Source organism: Neoarius graeffei, chromosome 5 (genome assembly GCF_027579695.1).
Source record: "Neoarius graeffei isolate fNeoGra1 chromosome 5, fNeoGra1.pri, whole genome shotgun sequence".
NCBI lineage: Eukaryota > Metazoa > Chordata > Actinopteri > Siluriformes > Ariidae > Neoarius > Neoarius graeffei.
Window position 1 is genome coordinate 62918028 of NC_083573.1, and position 21524 is coordinate 62939551.

At 42.2% G+C, this 21524-nt stretch overlaps 1 protein-coding gene across 4 annotated transcripts in view; it reads left to right on the top strand.

Annotated features, from left to right (window-relative positions):
- The window catches only part of ctps1b (CTP synthase 1b), a 40003-nt gene that overhangs the window by 6968 nt on the left and 11511 nt on the right, over positions 1-21524 (top strand). For all 4 annotated transcript variants that reach the window (XM_060922208.1, XM_060922209.1, XM_060922207.1 and 1 more), the window contains exons 2-9: positions 5700-5879; positions 5977-6147; positions 16434-16534; positions 16626-16742; positions 16882-16965; positions 20221-20301; positions 20433-20584; positions 20699-20831. In XM_060922208.1, the coding sequence (XP_060778191.1) occupies positions 5714-5879; positions 5977-6147; positions 16434-16534; positions 16626-16742; positions 16882-16965; positions 20221-20301; positions 20433-20584; positions 20699-20831 (1005 nt within the window). In that variant the 5' untranslated portion in view covers positions 5700-5713. The remainder of the gene's footprint in view (positions 1-5699; positions 5880-5976; positions 6148-16433; positions 16535-16625; positions 16743-16881; positions 16966-20220; positions 20302-20432; positions 20585-20698; positions 20832-21524) is intronic.

The following is a 21524-nucleotide window of genomic DNA, read 5'->3' on the forward strand; positions in this document are numbered from 1 at the left end:
GTGGCAGGCGATACAAGCTTGCTGAAACAGACTTAAAAAAAGTTAAAGATATTTTCCTGAAATTCAAAAGTTGAAAACTACTGTGAAATTCTTGGAAAAATCTTCCCATTAGACGCATGATATACATGTACATGTGTATATATAATACACATCTATAGGTATAGAACTAATATATATTTTGATCAGTGCTTTGGATATGGATTTGAAGCTGAAGAATTTTAAGTACTGTTAAAAACTTTTGTATTTCTGCTGTTTTTTGTAATTATACAAAGTAAATCTGATGGTTATTAATATATCTGTGAAGATACTCAGTCATCCAGGTACATAGTAATCTGTGGTTGGTAGAAGAGAGCAACTGGACTTGCTTGAAGATTCTTGAAGACGTTTCGCTTCTCATCTGAAGGCTTCCTCAGTTCTGTCTGACTAATAGGGAGTATCAAGTATTTATCCTCTCATGGATCATCATAGATGATCTCTTCTACCAACCACAGATTACTATGTACCTGGATGACTGAGTATCTTCACAGATATGTTTCTACGCACTGTGGGATGAGATCCCTTCGACTGGTGCGGGAGTATGAGAGGACTTCCAGAAAACTGGCAGACAGCCAGAGAGGATCGTTCTTTTTTTGTCAACCTGGAACGACCATCACTGAACAGAGGTGGGTGTCTATGGCCCTGTCCACACGGCAACGGATTCAGGTGAATCCGATACAATTGTTTATCGTTTCGGCCTAGCGTCCACACAGCACCGGCGTTTTGGGTACCCCAAAACGCAATCTTTTGAGAACGGGTTCCAGAGTGGAAAGATCTGGCAACGTTGCCGTTGCGAAGTCGTCTGGATGAGTAGAACGGATTTGTTTACGATGACATCACAACCACATGACAGTGAGTGCTTCACGCCGGGTAGAAGTGTAACGAACTCGATGCGAGTTCTCAACAAATCCTATAACTTGGTTCATGAAACGCGCTTACAAAATATTTTCACTGTGAATATTTATTGTGTAATGGTGCAAAGTGAGAGAGAGAGAGAGAGAGAATAGCCCTTACAGCAGAGTCAATCCCGCCAGCAAAAATAGGGAAAAAAAGGAGCGATCTCACCTCTTCAGATGTTGGTTTAAGTCCTACAATACATTCCTCAAAAAGGGCGTAGAACAACAAATTAATCCATCAGCGTGTAGCATTCAATTTATTCCGGACCATTAAAGACGCCACCTTCCGCGTAGAATCATACGTCATCCTCGCCGCCATATTGGATGGGTCAAAGCGGAGAATAAAGATGCCTCATTCATGTACTGCGTTTAACTGTACCAACAGGTTTACCGTCCAAACAAGATCACATGGGATTACCTTTCACAGGTGAGACTGGAAAAATACTTTTCATTGTATTTGGTCATTATAATGTAATTTTACAAACAGATTTTTCTGACTTTGTGACTAATATGAAGTCTCGCGCATAATAGTTTATGCGCATGCGTCCGTACTTCTTCTATTGTTCTGGTGTCTCCGAAGGGACCGTCTTACAGCGCCCCTAGAGGTGTGGCATGTGTATTGTATCGTTTTCAGCAAGCGTTGCGTTGCCATATGGACCTGATATTTTACTGATCATTGCCCATTTGGACGCGATATTTTTTTTAAATAACATCTCGTTGCCGTTGTCGTGTGGATGTAGCCTATGACATCTTTTATCAGCCACCCACTATGCAGCCATCAGCATTCTGATTCGGATTCTGATGATGATCCATGAGAGGATAAATACCTGATACTCCCTTAGTCAGACAGAACTGAGGAAGCCTTCAGATGAGAGACGAAACGTTTTCAAGAATATTCAAGCAAGTCCAGTTGCTCTCTTCTACCAACCACAGATGGTTATTAATGTTTATTTTATGCTAATTGTAGAATAAAAACCCTTTCTTTTTACCAGGCATATTGTTTCTATAATATCAATTGAATATTGCGATGATGACTGAATTGCTAAATTTATGATGCCATGAAAGAAAAAATAAACTCAGTAATCTGTCTTTCAAAGTTGATCCATTATTTTGGGGTGCCAAATATTGTAAATACCAAATTTGAGCTTTATGCTTCCATTCAGAGCTGATATATTGCTTTCTGAATATGCAAATACAGGTTCAAAATTGGTTCGCGCCATGTTACGGTACCCTACTTTGCAAATTTTTTTCACTATGAAGGCATTTGAGCTAGATAAAAAAATTTTGACATAAAGTTGGTATATCAATATGCTCTCCACAAAAAAATTATGAAGTGGCTGAGCACTTGCCCACATGGTCAAATCATAAAGAGACTGGAGGCCTATTTTTGACATCCTACGATCATGTTCGATTTTCAAGAGTCAATAATTCAAAAACCCTTCAAGTTATGAGCACAATGTTTTCCAGACATATAACTAGTACCCCAGATATGTGTATTCTACAATATGAAGATTATCCATTGAATCCCTTCTTTAGTACAGCTCTTTGAAATTTTGTAATTTTTTGCGAGAATGGACAAACTGCCATATTTGTGATGCTACAGAATGAAGAATTAGCTCTGTATCCCATTTTTGAAATTTACTACTGTATCTGGGGTGCCCAAATAGGGTTTATTCCAAATTTGAGCTTTATATCTGCATTTTTAGCTGAGATAATGCCTTTTAAAAATGAAAAAAAGCTCAAAATGCATTTGCGAGTGAAAAATAGGATTGTGGGTACCCTGATTAAAAAAATTATATCCAAAAAACTACTTGGAATTAAGCAGAAATATTTTGCATGTGTTCATCAGACATATGTGGGTACTTGCAAAAAAAAAAAAAAATCATGAGAATCCGAGTCGGTGACCTGGGAGGCACCTGATGATTTCACACGGAATGACCCAGTATCGTCCAAGAACTTCTGCATGTGGCAAGACTCCGAGTTGTATTTGAGGTCTGATGTGTAGAGAGAGTGAACAGAACTGGAGAGAGCACAGTCCCCTGTGGTGCTCCCTTGCTGCTGATCACTGTGTCAAAAATGCCATCCCTGATCCTGACGTGTTGTGGTCTCCCGGTGAGGTAGTCTGTGATCCAGGAGACCAGATGTGTGTCCACCTCCATCTCCTGCAGCTTATCTCTCAGTAGAAGGGGCTGGATGGTGTTAAAGGCGCTGGAGAAGTAAAAAAAACATGATCCTCACTGCGCCGCTCCCCTTGTCCAGATGAGAGTGAGTCCTGTGCAGAAGATAGAGGATGGCGTCATCCACTCCCACCTTCTCCTGGTACGCGAACTGCAGTGGGTCCTCAGCATGGTGGACCTGGGGTCTGAGGAAGTTCAGCAGCAGTCGCTCCATGGTCTTCATTACGTGTGATGTCAAGGTGACCGGCCTGTAGTCATTCAGTTCCTTTGGATGTGTTTTCTTAGGAACTGGAATGAGGCACGACTTCTTCCACATGACAGGAACCCTCCCGAGGCGAAGGCTCAGGTTAAAGACGTGTTGGAGGGGCTCTCCCAGTTGGGCAGTGCAGGCCCTCAGCGTCCTGGGACACACCTTGTTTGGGCCTGCTGCCTTCCTGGGGTGGAGTCTCCTCAGCTCTCTCCTGACTTGGTCTGCGGTGAAGATGGGGGGACTGGGGGAGTGGATGTGTATTCCGTCTGCAGGAGGTGTTGATGGCTCTAATGCTGATGTTGGTGGTGGGTGTGAGGGCTGATCTGCCGGTGATGGTGACAGTGACGAGGTGACAACTGCTGTGGGAGGAGGGGGCTGCAGGAGCAGGACAATCAAACCTGTTGAAGTGGTTAAACTGGTTTGCCCTGTCCATGCCCCCATCTGCTGAGCTGCCGCTGTTCTTCTTGTAGCCTGTGATGGTTTTCATCCCATCCCAGACCTCCTTCATGTTGTTTTCTTGCAGCTTCTGTTCCACCTTTTTCCTGTATGACTCCTTGGCCTCTTTTAGCCGGACTTTGAGTTCCCCCTGTACACGCTTCAGCTCTGACCTGTCTCCGTCTTTGAACGCCCTCTTCTTTTGGTTGAGGAGGCCCTTAACTTCACTAGTAATCCAGGGCTTGTTGTTTGGAAAGCAGCGTACAGTTTTTGTGGGAACAACAACATCCCTGCAAAAGTTCAAGTAGTCTGTTATGCAGTGTATCACCTCCTCAGTGTCCTCCCCATGCGGGTCTAACAGTACATTTCCAGTCGGTCGTCTCGAAGCAGTCCTTAAGAGTTTCCTCTGCCTCGGGAGACCAGGCCCTGAATGAACGCATGGTGGTGGGCTGCCTCAGAACCATTGGTTTGTACTGAGGCTGTAGGAGAACCAGATTATGGTCAGATCTCCCCAGCGGTGGTAGTGGGATTGCCAATGTAAGGGATTGCCCTTACATTGGCATACAATAGGTCTGTGGGACAGTCCATAAATGAATGAAAGGCAGGGAGAGCGGAGTCCAGAGTGACATGGTTAAAATCCCCAGAGATCGGGAAGAAAGCCTCGGGATGTTGTGTCTGTGGCGCTGCTATGGTGGAGTGAATGACGTCACACGCCGCCTGCGCGTCCACACGCAGAGGAATGTAAACATGGGTGAAAATGGCGTGTGTAAACTCCCGAGGTATGTAATACGGTCGGAGACTCACCGCTAACAGTTCAATGTCCCGGCAGCAGATGATCACCTTAACGTTTACGTGTCCCGGGTTGCACCATCTGGTGTTAATAAACAGTGCGAATCCCCCACCTTTGCGATCGCCGCTCAGCTTCGCGTCCTTGTCCGTTCTCACTGTAGTGAATCCAGGTTAAAGTCCGGTGTGTCGCTGTTAAGCCACGTCTCCATGACACAACAAACTACACTCCCTGTAGAGCCTCTGGGTTTTCACCAGTCCTGCCAGCTCATCAGTTTTGTTGGTTAGCGAGCTCACATTCCCCATAAGCACAGACGGAACCGAGGGTTTGCACCTCCACCACTCCTCCGTCTTCTTAGCCTTGCGCTTGGCCCTGGCTCTGCAACCCCGGTACCACCTCCTCAGTTCCGCAGGTATAGAATGGACAATGCCCTCGTGTCCCCTCGGTTGTAGGGCGAGCAGTTGTTCCCGAGTATAACCACGAAAATCTCCGCTGCGCCGCATGTTGACACCAGAAATATCTATAGAATATAAATACACACCAGAAAGACTAAAAGAAAGGGAATATAAATACACACCAGGAAAAACTAAAAAAAACAACAAAAAAACCCGCTAAAGTCAAAGAAAGGCGATACGGACGGAGCTACTGGAGAAGCTGCCGCTCTGCGTCAGCGCTACTACTGTATCTACGGTATATAGCTTGTAAAGTATGTAGCTATCTAAGTACAATAAACAAGACAAAGTGGCATTGTGCATTTGTGTGCAAATGTTCATTTTCGTGCAAAAATACTTTGATAGTGTTGTGATTTCCACCACTGTAACAAAATGAAAATAAAATCACAAACCCCACTTCTCTCGGTAGACGAGTGCTTCCTCTGATGTGTAAGAACCTGCTTTTGGTATGCAAAATATGCCGTGGCCTGCAAAAACCTGACAGCTTAAACACAAAACAGCCTCAACCTGATTTGAGAATTTCTAATATATTTATTAAAATAAACCGATACAATAAAATCACAGGGTTTTAAAGATGGCGTCGTGCACCGCTGTTTGTCATTACACATACAGACGAAGTTCGACAAGTCGTATGTGAAATCAACTAACTGCTTTGCTTTTGTCCAGGTCTTGTCCTAAATATGAAGTACATCTTGGTCACTGGTGGTGTTATATCTGGAATTGGTAAAGGCATTATTGCCAGCAGTGTGGGAACAATCCTCAAATCCTGCGGCCTCCATGTCACGGCTATCAAGATCGATCCTTACATTAATATTGACGCAGGCACATTCTCTCCCTACGAGCACGGTGAGTTTACCTGCATGCAGTTGAGTCGAGTGTTCTCTCTCTCTCTCTCTCACACACACACACACACACACACACACACAATGTCGTTGTCTTTCAGGTGAAGTGTTTGTGTTGGATGATGGTGGTGAAGTTGATCTGGATTTGGGAAACTATGAACGCTTTCTGGATATCCGGCTAACCAAAGACAACAACCTGACTACTGGGAAGGTTTATCAGTCTGTTATCACAAAAGAGAGGAGAGGAGATTATCTTGGCAAAACAGTGCAAGGTATGTATCGTTCATAGAACGCAGGGTGTAGTTTTTGTCTTTCCAGTTTTGTGACGTGAATAGAACGCACGAAATGAACGCATGCAACAATTGTTTCTGGTTAGGGCTCTTGAAATTAACGCGATAACACGTTAATGCAAATTCCTTTTAACGCCACTCACTTTTTGATGCGTGATTAATGCATGCACCTTCTGTGGCCCCTCCCCTGTAGTTTGGAAAATCAGGAAGTGACATTGCGCAAGCGAGTGATGTAGAGAGTAAGTTGTGATAAAGTGCACTTATGTACAAAGTCAACTTAGATTGTTGCATTCTGAGTGTTTACATAAAACATGTCATTTTTATATGGTTTTGATGCTCCAGAGGGGAGAAAAGAAGACGTGTTAAGGTCCAGGTGTGTGTGTGTGTGTGTGTGTGTAAACGCATAGGCTGCATGCTGGAGTGAGAGTTTGTTTTATTCTGAGAAATTTGTGAGCGATGTACAAGTGTTTAAAAATGCAGTTTTTGCTCATGAAATGTATGGAATCAATTTTGTGCCAAAATGTTCATACAATACTTTTGAAATATCAAACAAAAACGATAAATCAAAATAAAAAAATAGTCAATTTTTTTTAGACTGGCAAACAAATTATTCGTGTAATCATGCAAAATATCAGTCTATTACTCTTCAGAAACCTTTTATTTTTGTTCCGCGTCTTTCTCAGTTTTGCTTGACGTCATTTATTTTGGTTGCGATTCCAGCTTTCTCGTTTGCGCTCCCTGACTTTTTGCTTGCAGTTTTGGCACAAACTTCACGTGTGGGTGGGCTGTCCAGGAGTGCATTCCCATTGGCTAACTTGTGTTTGACTGACAGCTACGCTCAGCCGTTCCCTACTTGGATTCTGGCGGACTGTTTGACGAGTGAGCGATCCATTGACGGTAAACAAGGATCGAGTGGACTTCAGTGGCGACTATGATATTGAATTAATTCAACAAAGTGTAAGTACAGGACAAATGTGCTGTATGTGTTGCAGTAGTGCACATTATGCAGGCGTGTTTAACGTTAGCAAGACAGCTATTATATTGGGTAGTGGAGCTAAGGCTAACATTTGACTTGCCACGAAACACCTGCATAATGTGCACTACTGCAACACATACAGCACATTTGTCCCGCACTTACACTTTGTTGAATTAATTCAATATCATAGTCGCCACTGAAGTCCACTCAATCCTTGTTTACCGTCAATGGATCGGTCACTTGTCAAACAGCCCGCCAGAATCCAAGTAGGAAATGGCCGCAACAGCCTCCGGGGGAATGGCTGAGCGTAGCTGTCAATCAAACACAAGTTAGCCAATGGGAATGCACTCCTGGACAGCCCGCCCACACGTGAAGTTTGTGCCAAAACTGCAAGCAAAAAGTCAGGGAGCGCAAACGAGAAAGCTGGAATCGCAACCAAAATAAATTACGTCAAACAAAACTGAGAAAGACGCGGAACAAAAATAAAAGGTTTCTGAAGAGTAATAGACTGATATTTTGCACGATTACACGAATAATTTGTTTGCCAGTCTAAAAAAATTCTCATTCATCTCATTATCTCTAGCTGCTTTATCCTGTTCTACAGGGTCGCAGGCAAGCTGGAGCCTATCCCAGCTGACTACGGGCGAAAGGCGGGGTACACCCTGGACAAGTCGCCAGGTCATCACAGGGCTGACACATAGACACAGACAACCATTCACACTCACATTCACACCTACGGTCAATTTAGAGTCAACAGTTAACCTAACCTGCATGTCTTTGGACTGTGGGGGAAACCGGAGCACCCGGAGGAAACCCACGCGGACACGGGGAGAACATGCAAACTCCACACAGAAAGGCCCTCGCCGGCCACGGGGCTCGAACCCAGGACCTTCTTGCTGTGAGGCGACAGTGCTAACCACTACACCACCGTGCCGCCCCTCTAAAAAAAAATTGACTTTAAAAAAAAATTTTTTTTAATTTTGATTTATCGTTTTTGTTTGATATTTCAAAAGTATTGTATGAACATTTTGGCACAAAATTGATTCCATATAAATGGACTAGATATTTACCAGTGAATCATTTTGCATTTTACTGGAAAACATGTTCATGAGGTGTATGGCTTAACAAATGTATTTATTTGGGTTTTGCATTTTTATTTTCTTTATTTGAAGATAGCCATGACTGTTGCCCCGAGTCCACATCACCTCATTTGTTTAGTTTATTTTATTACATAGCTTGAGGCTGGAAGTTAAGGACAGAACTCGAGGGGAAAAAGTATATTGTTTTGTTCAAACTGAATTGTGCTAAACCCTCAAAATTCTAAAGTTAAACGTGGACCGCCTTTCAGATTTTTCAAGTGTAGGTCATAAAAATAATTTTCCCCGGCACCCGATTATTTTTGTTTAGTGGACCGAAAGCTACTGAATTCAAATCACAGACTTCCAATTTTATAAGGCTTTTTAAAATGGAACAATTAATGAATTTAGGGTCACGTGGCCCTAAATTCTCCGCTATTTTTTCCTGCTTCACCGTGACCCAATTCAAGATACTACATCATGCATGACGTGGTGGGCTTTCCCCGTTCCCTCAAGGCATTGTGGGATACAAATTTGAAACAGGAGAGAAACAATGAAGGACGTGAGTGTGCGAATGTAAACGTGGAAGACTGACTACAGTAACAGAAAGCAAGAAGAAAAATGCAGGATCAAACTAATAAATATCGGCGCTCAGCGAGCACCTCGGTGTGATCAGCTGTTTGTTTAGCGACAAAATAATGTACAGTCAAGGTAAACCTGCGCATGCGCGCACGGACTTCCTCCGTCTGCTTGACTGCGCAAAGCAAGCGATTTCATGCACATTATTTGCTCGGGAATCCCCTCATATGAAATAACTTCCCAGCCACAGAATGGCCTGATATTTTGTGAGGTATTGCAGAAGTAAACATATCACAATGACCAAATTTCAGAGGGAACTAAATTCCACTGGTTTTATGAAATCGAAAGGCCGTCTCGCTTTAATGCTGCTTTATTTTTTAAATGCAACGGAGGGAATAAAATACCCATAAAAATGATTATTGCTGTGTCCAGCCTTATCCTTCCTGACCTGGCGGCATGAATTTGCATAAAGCAAGCAGATTTGTCCACTCTCACTCCCGAAGAACTTGGAAAAATATCCTTTTAAAGTAGATTTAGAACAGATAAAATATGTGCGATTAATTTGTGATTAAATATTTTAATTGATTGACAGCCCTAATTGTAATGTTTAGGGGTTTTGTTTGTTTGCTAGTTTGAAACAGTAGTTGTTTTCTCTTGCCTTTAAATATAAAGAGCATTCTGCACGCCTGAGACTCTCGGCTGAAGTTTATTTATACAGTACATAGCTGTAAAGGAAGAAATAAAATGTGATGGGGCACGCTGTTATTTAGCAATTATCTGCAGAAGGCGAAGTGAATATTGGTGAATAATAACCTCAACTTCATCTCCGGTTATTATTCACCGATATTCACTGAGAATGAGGTGGATCATTGTTTTAGGGCCTGTTTACACGAGGACGCTGTCGAGTAAAAACGACTAAATATTTTATCGGAAGTGGGTGGCACGGTGGTGTAGTGGTTAGCGCTGTCGCCTCACAGCAAGAAGGTCCGGGTTCGAGCCCCGTGGCCAGCAAGGGCCTTTCTGTGCAGAGTTTGCATGTTCTCCCCGTGTCCGCGTGGGTTTCCTCCGGGTGCTCCGGTTTCCCCCACAGTCCAAAGACATGCAGGTTAGGTTAACTGGTGACTCTAAATTGACCGTAGGTGTGAATGTGAGTGTGAATGGTTGTCTGTGTCTATGTGTCAGCCCTGTGATGACCTGGCGACTTGTCCAGGGTGTACCCCGCCTTTCACCCGTAGTCAGCTGGGATAGGCTCCAGCTTGCCTGCGACCCTGTAGAAGGATAAAGCAGCTAGAGATAATGAGATGAGATGAGATTTTATCGGAAGTGCCTTTCGTCTACACGGGGACGGCGTTTCCAAGGCTGAAAAACGGAAAAAATTGAAAACGCCTTCAAGAGTGGATAAGTTAAAAACAGCCCCCGTTGCATATCCGTCTAAACTACCCATTAGTATAAATGCACAGGTGATTTTATTAAAAAAATTGTTTTATCTCAAACTTAAAAAGCAGCATGAAAACGTAATAACTCGTCACTTATCTATGCCGAGTCACATAAAATACTTTGTTTTGAAATTGATAAAATAAATCCCAATTCCACCTTACCTTTTGGATAGTTTTAGACCCGACTTTGTAGCACCTTTATTGCTTTTAGGAACAGCATTTTCTTTCATCATTTGTAATTCTTCCTCACTTACAGTGACGAAGCGACCGGCCGCCATTTTGCCGAGTCGCTCGAGGTGATTATCGAGAAATAGGCCGAATTTCTCAACCAATCAGCGCGCATGATTTCCTATAATCACCTGCGTATTTATATAAAGGTTGATTGTTTGATCATTTTCCAATCTCCACACATCCCAAACTGTTTTATTCCTCTTATACCACAGCAGTTTGCCAACGATTACACTTTTTAAAGTACTAATGAATGACACTTTGTGCATTTTAACTCTTTTTAGTTGCAGAAGGTCAGTGATAGGGCTGTGTGATATATCGAATATACTCGATATATCGCCGAAAATTCTGTGTGCGATACATAAAATTATTATATCGTAACTATCGAGTATTTTATGGTCATCTTCCGACTTGCGTTCGTTTCGTGTTTGTTGTGTTTGTTTAAAACATTTCCCGGTGGTTTTCTCTCTGTCCCTCAGGCAGTAACATGAGAGGCTGCCTAAGGGTAAAGAAAACAATAACGTCACGCACTCGCCAACCAATCCCGGGCGACATCTCGGTGCTGAAAGGAACTTCCGGGAAGATTTTCTAGTTTCGGTTGTGTTGCCAGATTGGGCGATTTTAAGTGCGTTTTGGCGGGTTTTTAACATATTTTGGGCCGGAAAACATCAGCAGTATCTGGCAACACTGCCGGCGGGAAGATTTCCTGTTTCCGGTTTACAGCACTGACTCAGTTCGTGCAATCGCTGATTTTGCATAGGCTACCGTGTAAGCTCTGTCAATTTCAGCGACAAATTAAAAATGGAAGTGGACGAATTGGTTCCTAAAAGAACTAGTTAGGGGTCAGTCATCTGGCATTTTTTTTGGATATCGCGAGGAGGACGTGGAGCAGCAAATGCCAGTTTGTAAAGTGTGCAAAAAAAAACCTGTCATCACGAAAGGCAGCAGCTGCAATTATACACATCTGAGAGGCAGAGCCAGAAAACATTCAGTTCAAAAGTGTGCAAAGAGAAAAATTATGTTTTGCAGATCTCTCTCTCTCTCTCTCTCTCTCTCTCTCTCTCTCTCTCTCTCTCTCTTGTGAATGTTCCAGTGGTTCTCAGTAGTCAGGTTAATAGCTTGGAGATCTATTTTTTTTTTAAATATTTTAATGAACGAGCACTTTTCTTATTTAGGCTAAATGTCTTTCTCAGTGTTGAGCTTGCACTGATTTGATTTGAGCTCTGAGCAGCTCTGTATTGTGTTGCCCCTTTGTTGCAATTTTCAAGATTGTTTTTGCAGTTTGTGCCACATTTTTGTTGAATAAAAATGGTCTTATTTCAATTCAATTGTGATTAATCACTAACATGAAAATTTAAAATGTGTTGTTGAAAACCACCTGTAAAGTTAACCAAGAATGTTATTTAATCTGCAGGGATTGTAGTGAAAACAGTAAAGAGTAAAAGTTAGATTTTATGGGGTCCTTTAGAGGAGATTTAAATATATCGAGATATATGTCGTATATCGTGAAATGGAGAAAATGTATCGGGATATTCATTTTTTCCCATATCGCACAGCCCTAGTCAGTGAGCCATTTTAGTTCCTGTTCTCGCTTACTTTATAACAGCTATTAACAGTCGTCTCCTCACCAGCGTCTCAGAAGTTAATAAGACAAAACAATATGCAGATTTCATGTTCCTAACAAACTGGAAAGTGCAAAGTTTTCCTTCGGAATGGACAACTTTTCTGACGGTTACGTAGAGCTGTCAGCCGAGACTCCTGCTATATGGGTTGTTTTACAATCAGGGTACGCAAGCTAAAAATCACATTTAACACTTATTATCTTCAATATCAAAAGGCTTGACTAAATAAACTTGGTTGTTTATTGTAGCCCTGTGATAGCTCTATTTACCATGCAAAAAAAAAAAAAATTTGGTGATAACGTTATTTTTGGTGAATGTATGGCAATATATGTCATATTTATCAAAATTACTCGTGTCATTTAGAAAAAGTGCTTTTTTGACCACAGGTAGCTCCAAAAGGGATGCACTTACATCATTCTTTATACCATAAAACACATATTTGGTTCCATATCATTGGAAACATAGTTAAGTTTTAATGTTGAATGCCAGTAAGTTTTCAGACTATTTTGATCAAATTAGTCTGTAATTGTGTCAAAAAAATGTCCTCTCCGAGACAGCTAATTTTTCAATATAAAATAACATATCTAAACTGATTATTTTCATCCTAAAATGTGGACAAGATATCGGGACATAAATATTAGAGACAACTAACACAAAGCTTACAGCCTTATATTTAAAAGCACTATGGAAGTAGTGGATTCTGAATTGTCAAAAAAAAAAAGTCCTCTCTGAGAATCACTTCATTTGTTTCTCCCAGCCCTGCTTAAAGCTACACTTTATCTTATAGCAGATTACACAAAACTCCCATACACACATGTCAAAAAATTACCTGAAATCTGTTCTTTAACTTGTCCTTCACTTAAAAACTGGTACAAGAACCAGTTTGACTCAATTTGAATTTTGGACCCCTGTGACACAAACTTTGTACCCTGATTGTAAAACAACCCTTATAAGTGTTCTAGGAATGTCTCCTTACTTGTAGAAAGATTCATCATATTCAATTAATTTTTATACCATGTCAGTGAGAAAATGTTTTTCTTTGCTTAAAAAACAACACTTAAAACAAAACATTGATTTATATTATCCAGTGCGTCCACCATGCAAGTTCCTGTGAATGAACTATTCCTATGGAAATGATATATATGTGGTATAATCCTTTATAAAGTTCAAGATTCGGAGCAACATGTTTAAAGGGGCCGGATCACCTTTCCCAGCATCCTCTGCGCCAAGTAACAAGCCACTATTTTCGATGCGAGAGATAATCCATGAACAATCCGCAACAATTTGGCGATATCCTAGGCTATAGGTCTTAAATTGTAACGTGAAATTGAAGATATTTTGTCAAAGTATCTATATTTTGAATTCTTTTGACTGATTCTTTTTTTTCGTATGGTTATTCCATTGTAAAATGGACCTGAGCCGCCGTCGGCTGCGAAAGAAAGAATAGATAAGGCATATTTTGTTCAAAGCTTTCACATATGATGCGTAGATGAAGGAAAAAGTTTGAACTGGTTTCAAAGGGATCACTCCCCGTGAATTTGCAGAGGTTTTGCTGCACACAGAGCTAACAGAGTAGCAGTCTCATCTCATCTCATTATCTGTAGCCGCTTTATCCTGTTCTACAGGGTCGCAGGCAAGCTGGAGCCTATCCCAGCTGACTACGGGCGAAAGGCGGGGTACACCCTGGACAAGTCGCCAGGTCATCACAGGGCTGACACATAGACACAGACAACCATTCACACTCACACAGGGTTCCCGCGGGGTCTTAAAAAGCCTTAAAAGCATTGAATTTAAGAATTTGGAAATAATACCTTAAAAAGCCTTGAATTTTAATGTGTAGGTCTTAAAATCTGTGCACAGTATGTAACTTCTCCATATAGAATTTCTCATTATTTTTTAATATCTTAACCGCCATTATTTTGGTAAATAATGTACCGGCGGCCTAAGTAAGTAAATAAGTGGCGGAACTGGAGCTGTGGGCGGAACCATGCTATCGCACGCACACCCCGAGGGCAAAATTCTTCGAACACACATCCCTGAACTTGTTTGGCGCGCGGTAAAAGGAAAGTCTGGAGAATTAAATCTAAAAGTATAAACGAAAAGTCTATAGCCTACATATAGGCCTATCTATGGAAAAATGGGCAAATGTAAGTTTAACGAGGCATGGAGGCATCATATTTCATTTCGTGAGTGGGTAAAACCTGTCGATGGCAATGTATTCGAGGCGTTTTGCTGTGTGTGTAAAAGGGCGTTTAAACTCGGCACAATGGGCGTGAAGGCGCTAGAATCGCACGCGAAATCATCAAAACATATAGCATGTATGAAAGAGAGAGCGAAACAGCTGCGAAATTAGGTCTTGAATTTGTGTATAAATGGTCTTAAAAAGCCTTGAATTTCACTTGAAGAAACCTGTAGGAACCCTGTCACATTCACACCTACGGTCAATTTAGAGTCACCAGTTAACCTAACCTGCATGTCTTTGGACTGTGGGGGAAACCGGAGCACCCGGAGGAAACCCACGCGGACACGGGGAGAACATGCAAACTCCACACAGAAAGGCCCTCGCCGGCTGCTGGGCTCGAACCCGGGCCTTCTTGCTGTGAGGCGACAGCGCTAACCACTACACCACCGTGCCGCCCAGGAGCAGTCTCATGCCTTTAAAATACAAAAACAAAAAATTGGATTCTGGGAGGGCGGCACGGTGGTGTAGTGGTTTGCGCTGTCGCCTCACAGCAAGAAGGTCCGGGTTCGAGCCCCGTGGCCGGCGAGGGCCTTTCTGTGCGGAGTTTGCATGTTCTCCCCGTGTCCGCGTGGGTTTCCTCCGGGTGCTCCGGTTTCCCCCACAGTCCAAAGACATGCAGGTTAGGTTAACTGGTGACTCTAAATTGAGCGTAGGTGTGAATGTGAGTGTGAATGGTTGTCTGTGTCTATGTGTCAGCCCTGTGATGACCTGGCGACTTGTCCAGGGTGTACCCCGCCTCTCGCCCGTAGTCAGCTGGGATAGGCTCCAGCTCGCCTGCGACCCTGTAGAACAGGATAAAGCGGCTAGAGATAATGAGATGAGATGAGATGGATTCTGGGAAGAGTGAGCCGGCCCCTTTTAAATTCTCCATTTCTAGGTTAAGTCAAGGTTTGATTCCTTGCAGGTTATAGAAGGAAAATATATGATCCTTTTGCAGTCTTGTAATTAAGATGCAATAAGTGTCACTTATATCAAACAGGTCTTATAGCGTTGCTCTCAGCAATATTCAACTAAACAATCAAAAGACTTAGATGTAGAGATGCCTGAGCTGAGAGTTCAGTGACGATAATGCAAATCACACGCAATGATATACAGTACCAGTGAAAAGTTTGTATGCCCCTAGTCATTCATAGGTTTTTCTGTATTTGGACGATTTTCTACATTGTAGAGCAATACTGAAGACAACAACACTGAAGTAATGTGGTAAAAAAACAACAAATTAGCCAGCGTTTACCTTGATGACGCTTTGCACACTATTGGCATTCTCTTAAAGGTGTCATTCCACGACAAACCGTTTAATACTTGCTCTTTTTGAAATACCATAGGTTGCATATGCATGCTGCACGTGAAAATGTTCTTCTACCCCCATCCCCTGTATTAGCCTATGAAAGAAAATAGACGGAAAAACGAGCGAATCTGAAAAAGCCCTATGAACTTGCGTCACTTCGAAAATTAGTAGTCATGGCCTCGCCCATAACCCACTGGAGGGAGCATCACAGTGCTGTTAGCCAACCAGAAGCGATATGTTTACATGTCATGAATATTCTTATCCTGTCGTTCTCTCCCCACCCACTCCTCCACCAAAATAGAACAGCCTGAAACGGGAGCACCACAGCATTTTTTTCACCAAAACCGGCTCACAGGGCATTCATTCATACTAGAGACCACCGCACAATTAATGAAAGAACGATGCAATGACATCTGTACCAGCTTCATGAGGTCTTCGCCTGGAATGCTTTTCAATTAACAGGTCTGCCTCGTCTAAAGTTAATTAGTGCAATTTCTTGCCTTTGAGATCAAACCGTAAACAGTAAATAATAAAAATACAGTAAATAGCCCTGTTCCACAACTGTAGTAATCCATATGATGTCAAGAACCGCTCAACTAAGTAAAGAGAAACGACGTGATGTGTCTTTTAGAAGAAGCCTTTATTTGTCACAAGCACAGTGAAATCCATCCTCTGCATTTAACCCATCTGAAGCAGTGAACGCACTCGTGCACTGGTACTGGACATGAGCATAAATGTTCAAAAAGTAAAGACTTTTTTTCAAGGATTTCTGTAAATGTGCTGGTGGATTGTAGTGCATTGATCTGTGCTGTTTCTCCCAGTGGTACCACACATCACCGATGCCATTCAGGAATGGGTTATGCGGCAAGCCAAAGTGTCAGTGGATGAGGATGGGGTTGAGCCGCAAGTCTGTGTCATCGAGGTACGACACTTTCAGCCATGTTAACTACATTCATGGTGATGCCTGGGTCCCTTCACGCTGTTTACCTTGAACACATGCTTGTGTGTCACAGTTAGGAGGCACCGTGGGAGACATTGAAAGCATGCCTTTCATAGAAGCCTTCAGGCAGTTCCAGTTCAAAGTAAAACGAGAGAACTTCTGCAACATTCATGTCAGTCTTGTTCCTCAGGTAGGAGACAGCTCCCATCAGTCATATAATTTCTTAACCTGCACGCTTTGCAGCGTTTACACGCACACTGTTTTGCTCACTCGTGTTTGAACGAAACTACTGTTGTGGCTTTAATAATAATAGTTTTGTCTGTTCTCAGCCCAGTACTACAGGAGAGCAAAAGACTAAACCGACACAAAACAGCGTGCGAGAGCTCCGTGGTCTGGGCCTGTCACCTGATCTGGTCAGGCAAATTCCCTCTCTTCATTTGTTAAGAACAAATCCCACATTTGCATATATTAATACACAAGTGGTTGCTTTATATTAAGGTGGGGATTTATATACTACTAACTCAGGAAGACATTCTATGCAAAAAAAAAAGTACAAAACTCTCTGGGATCAGGGATAAGCAAATGAACCCTGCCTCAACAGATGACTTGCAGCCACAAGATCAAAATGTGCTATGTCATGAGCGTCTACCATGATGGTGGATATACAAGCAGCTAGGACGGCAGCCGCTGAAAGCGTGTCTGTAAACAATGCTGAATTTTCTCAGTATTACCATGATTTGAACAGTCGAGTGAAGATTTGATACAAAGAGAAGATCGATATGTGTGGTTTTGACCCATATTATTAAAAAAAAGTCAGACTTTTTTGAAGATAAGACTCTTCTACTGACCATCGAGTACCCAGATATCGCGTTCTATCTGGTTTGGCTGCCGAAGAATCAATTCCGACCTTGGACAAAACATAGCCCGTGTTCTGAGTGGGCGCCCAGTGTGGATCGTTTCTATCGTATAATTTTGCTGGCGCTCCTAGAAGCGAAATGGTAATACACGGGTTAAAATTCTAACAACGACCGAGTGAACCACGACAAGAGAACGCTCATTTTATAGCAAGATTCTAGCAACACGAAATAAAATTCTTCCATGATCTTATCGAGAAAGCTTTTGAATCTCACCGGAGATAAAATGATTACTGCAAACACGAGCTGTTTTGGTTTTCGCCTCTGTTAGATCAGCCCTGCCGATGTTGTTCAGCCGTGCTCGTCTCCTCTCCGTACTAAGCCTCAGAGTTTCCTCGCCCTCTTTCCGAATCACGGACGGAATTCTAAAAAATCGGAACGTGCCACGGTCACGAGTACTGCTGTGACCACGACCATATACAGCACAAAGATATGGCAAAACTAAAAGAACACTTAAAGCAGTGGAAAAACAAAGAGTTGCACACGCGTGACTGTTTTGTATGGAATGTCGCTTGACCCCACATTTGTATCTCCACCAACATGGCCGACATCCGGGTTTCTATTTTGCTTTGACGTCACTTGCAAGTCAAGGATAATCATATATAACAAGACAGTTTACGCTCATATTTTAATTAAAAAAAATTTTTGCCACATAATGAATTGTAGAATATAATTATGAAGAATAAATCACAATTATTGTCTATCAGTGTATATTATGTAAGGATAAGGAGCAGGGCATTCTGTTATAGGAAAATAATCAATGACAAGGTGGCATGATGCTCTCAGCTCAGAGTTGAGTTACAGTAACCACCCTGTTTATTTTCCTATTACAGCACAGCCATTAGTGTGTTATTCCTCTTAAACCGTAATAATTACCGTTTTTAATTTATTAATAAACCACATATCATGCTTTGTAACATCCAGTCATTCCCTCACTGGCCTCTCCTCCTTTCTCCTTCAGTTATTGAGAAACTGAAAACCCTACCGAATGTTACAAAGTCTTTGTCAAATATACAAAGTCACTTGAGGCTCCTTCTATTACGTTAAATAAACATCTCCATACAGATGACTTTACCATGTAAATGAGATGTTTTTCTGATATGTTAAATAAACCCTTCTAGGCGTAGACTATGGCCCTGTCCACACGGCAACGGATTCAGGTAAATCTGATAAAATTTTTTATCGTTTCGGCCTGGCGTCCACACGGCACCGGCGTTTTGGGTGCCCCAAAACGAAATCTTTTGAGAACGGGTTCCAGAGTGGAAAGATCTGGCAACGGCGCCGTTGCGGAGTCGTCTGGATGAGTAGAACGGATTTGTTTACGATGACGTCACAACCACATGACTAGAACAAGCAGCACTCTCGCGCGCATCATTCGTAACAACAGAAACTGAAATTGTTTACATATTAACCTGACTGACCTGCCAGACAGACAATTTACACCTGCTTTGATGAACAGAAAGTACAGCCTTCCACACAAAGCAACAGTTACCTGACTATAATGGAGGCAGAGGGGAAAAGGGTCAGAAGACCCTTCAACAGACTGTTTTGTATGAACCACTGCATTGCATTCACTTTTGTATACAGCTTTTCTTTTAAATAAACAAGTAACTGAACCATTTCTTGAATTTCTTTTTTTTATTGGATAAGACTGCTTTTCAAAATGTTCACACACAATATAAAAAGTTATATAAATTATATAAAAATGCTTTTCAAAATGTTCACACACAATAAGAAAATTAAGTTATATAAAACTATGCACACTAATAAAACTAATTTGTACACACAGAAGGCATGATTTCCTCGCGTAGTCGCAGCCATCTTCTTCTTCTTCTTGTTGTGTGCTTGTTCCTGAGAGTGCTTCACGCCGGGTAGAAGGGGTTTATGCGTGTAACAGACGTTGCGTTGTGTTGTTCACCAGTCTTTTTATTCTGAAGAAATGAGACACAAATACACTGCTGAGGACGGGCTGCAAACGTCCAGTGGCATTGGCGCTTACATTTCCAAAACGAACTGAAAGAGCCAGCGCCTCATTCCCATAACTACCTGCGCTCTTAAAGGGCCAGCGCAGAATTTCCCCACCACTACACACAATGGCAAGTGGAAAAAAATAAACCCGTTACATGCACATGCGTCCTACTTCTTCTTCTATTGTTCTGGTGTCTCCGATGGGACCATCTTACAGCGCACATAGAGGTGTGGCATGTGTATTGCATCGTTTTCAGCAAGCGTTGCGTTGCCATATGGACCTGATATTTTACTGATCCGTTGCCCATGTGGACGCGATATTTTTTTTTTACCCGCTAAAAAAAATCTCGTTGCCGTTGTCGTGTGGATGTAGCCTATGTGGAGCGTCTGCCATACAAGTCCCTAGAACCTGTCCCTGCCATACATGTGATTTACCTTGTAGCTGGAACTGTTGTCAGAGCCAGTCAGGACCTTCTGACCAATCGGATTTGAGAATTCAACAGTGCTGTGGTATAATGTTGAGTCTTGAATACCATTTCTCAACTTACAAATGAAATATGTGAACTTTCGCCAATGTCGGGATGGAAAACAGGCACATGGTAACAAGGATTTGTCACATAAAAGTGCCTCCTGTCTTCAGTGTCATCCACTGCGACTTGAGTTACAGCATGTCATGTACTTGATTGAATACAAAACCAGAGCTACCTTTTTTTTCTTTTTTTTTTGCCACTGTCCAATCTGGGATTATTAACACTCCCCTTTGCTAACACACTTCTATTTCTTTAGATCATGTGCCGTTGTTCTAAACCTCTGGAAACTGCAGTGAAAGAGAAGATCTCTATGTTTTGTCACGTAGAGCCAGAGCAGGTACTGGCAGTGAGCTACAATTGAGAAAAGTTGCTGCTTTGAGATCAGTTTGTCTGTTTTCTAGACTTGCATCTGCTCAGAAAGTGATTTAACACCCCTAATCTGTATCCTCGACCTTATTTTATTTTTAGGTCATCTGTATACGTGATGTGTCCTCAGTGTATAAAGTTCCAGTGCTCATGGAGAATCAGGGAATGGTGGATTTTTTTTGCAGACGGCTGAACCTGCCCATTGAGACAAAACCCTGCAGGATGCTTACCAAGTGGAAAGAAATGTCACATAGGTCAGGATCTCTGTTTCTCCTTCACTTTATTCTCCAAAGCCACGGAAAAAAAATGTTTTGGGAAATTTTTACCCGTTGCTGTGCATTATGATGGATTAGTATGCCTTTTAACAGAACTGACCGCCTTTTGGAAAGCACATCGATCGCATTAGTTGGGAAGTACACCAAATTTTCAGACTCCTACGCATCAGTGATTAAAGCACTGGAACATTCTGCCCTCGCAATCAACTACAAGCTCGAGGTGAAAGTAAGGCATGCTCTTGATTAATGACTCCACTTATGAGTAGTTTATTCTCATCAATGCTGTTTTGGATTTGGTTATATGTGGCTGTCTAGCCTGGCCGCATGTCCCTGTGCAGATATTTTATACAGTACTGTGCAAAAGGCACCCAAATATTTTTAGTACTAAGTTGATTATATACTAAGTAACTTTAAAAACGCACAATGGAATTCAACACGATATCACTTTAGATCCATGCATATATTTGAAATTTATGATATTGTATGTAATGCACACACATCTTGAAACATCGATAAAGGACATTTATTGTCAAACTCAAGAATTAATTCACAATAAAAAAATTCAAAGTGACAGTTGGTCCATGTTCGGACCGTCATGCTGGAGATTCTGGGTCTGTGTCGTCCAGGGGTCTCAGCAGCAGTGACTGAGGGTGTCAGGAATCTGTCACGGAGGTGAGCTAGCCTGATGTGCTGATCCTGAACTGGCGTCGTGACTCGAGGCTGACCAGGGCGTGGACGATCCCTGGTGCTCCCTGTCTGTCTGTAACGCTGACTCAAACGGGAAATGGTCGAATGATGAACACCGAAGTGCCGGGCGACCTCTGTCTGTGTACTTCCGGCACGCAACATCCTGATGGCCTGTTCACGTTGATTTTGGCTTAGGCGTGGCATCTTCAATAATGACAATTTTCCCATCATT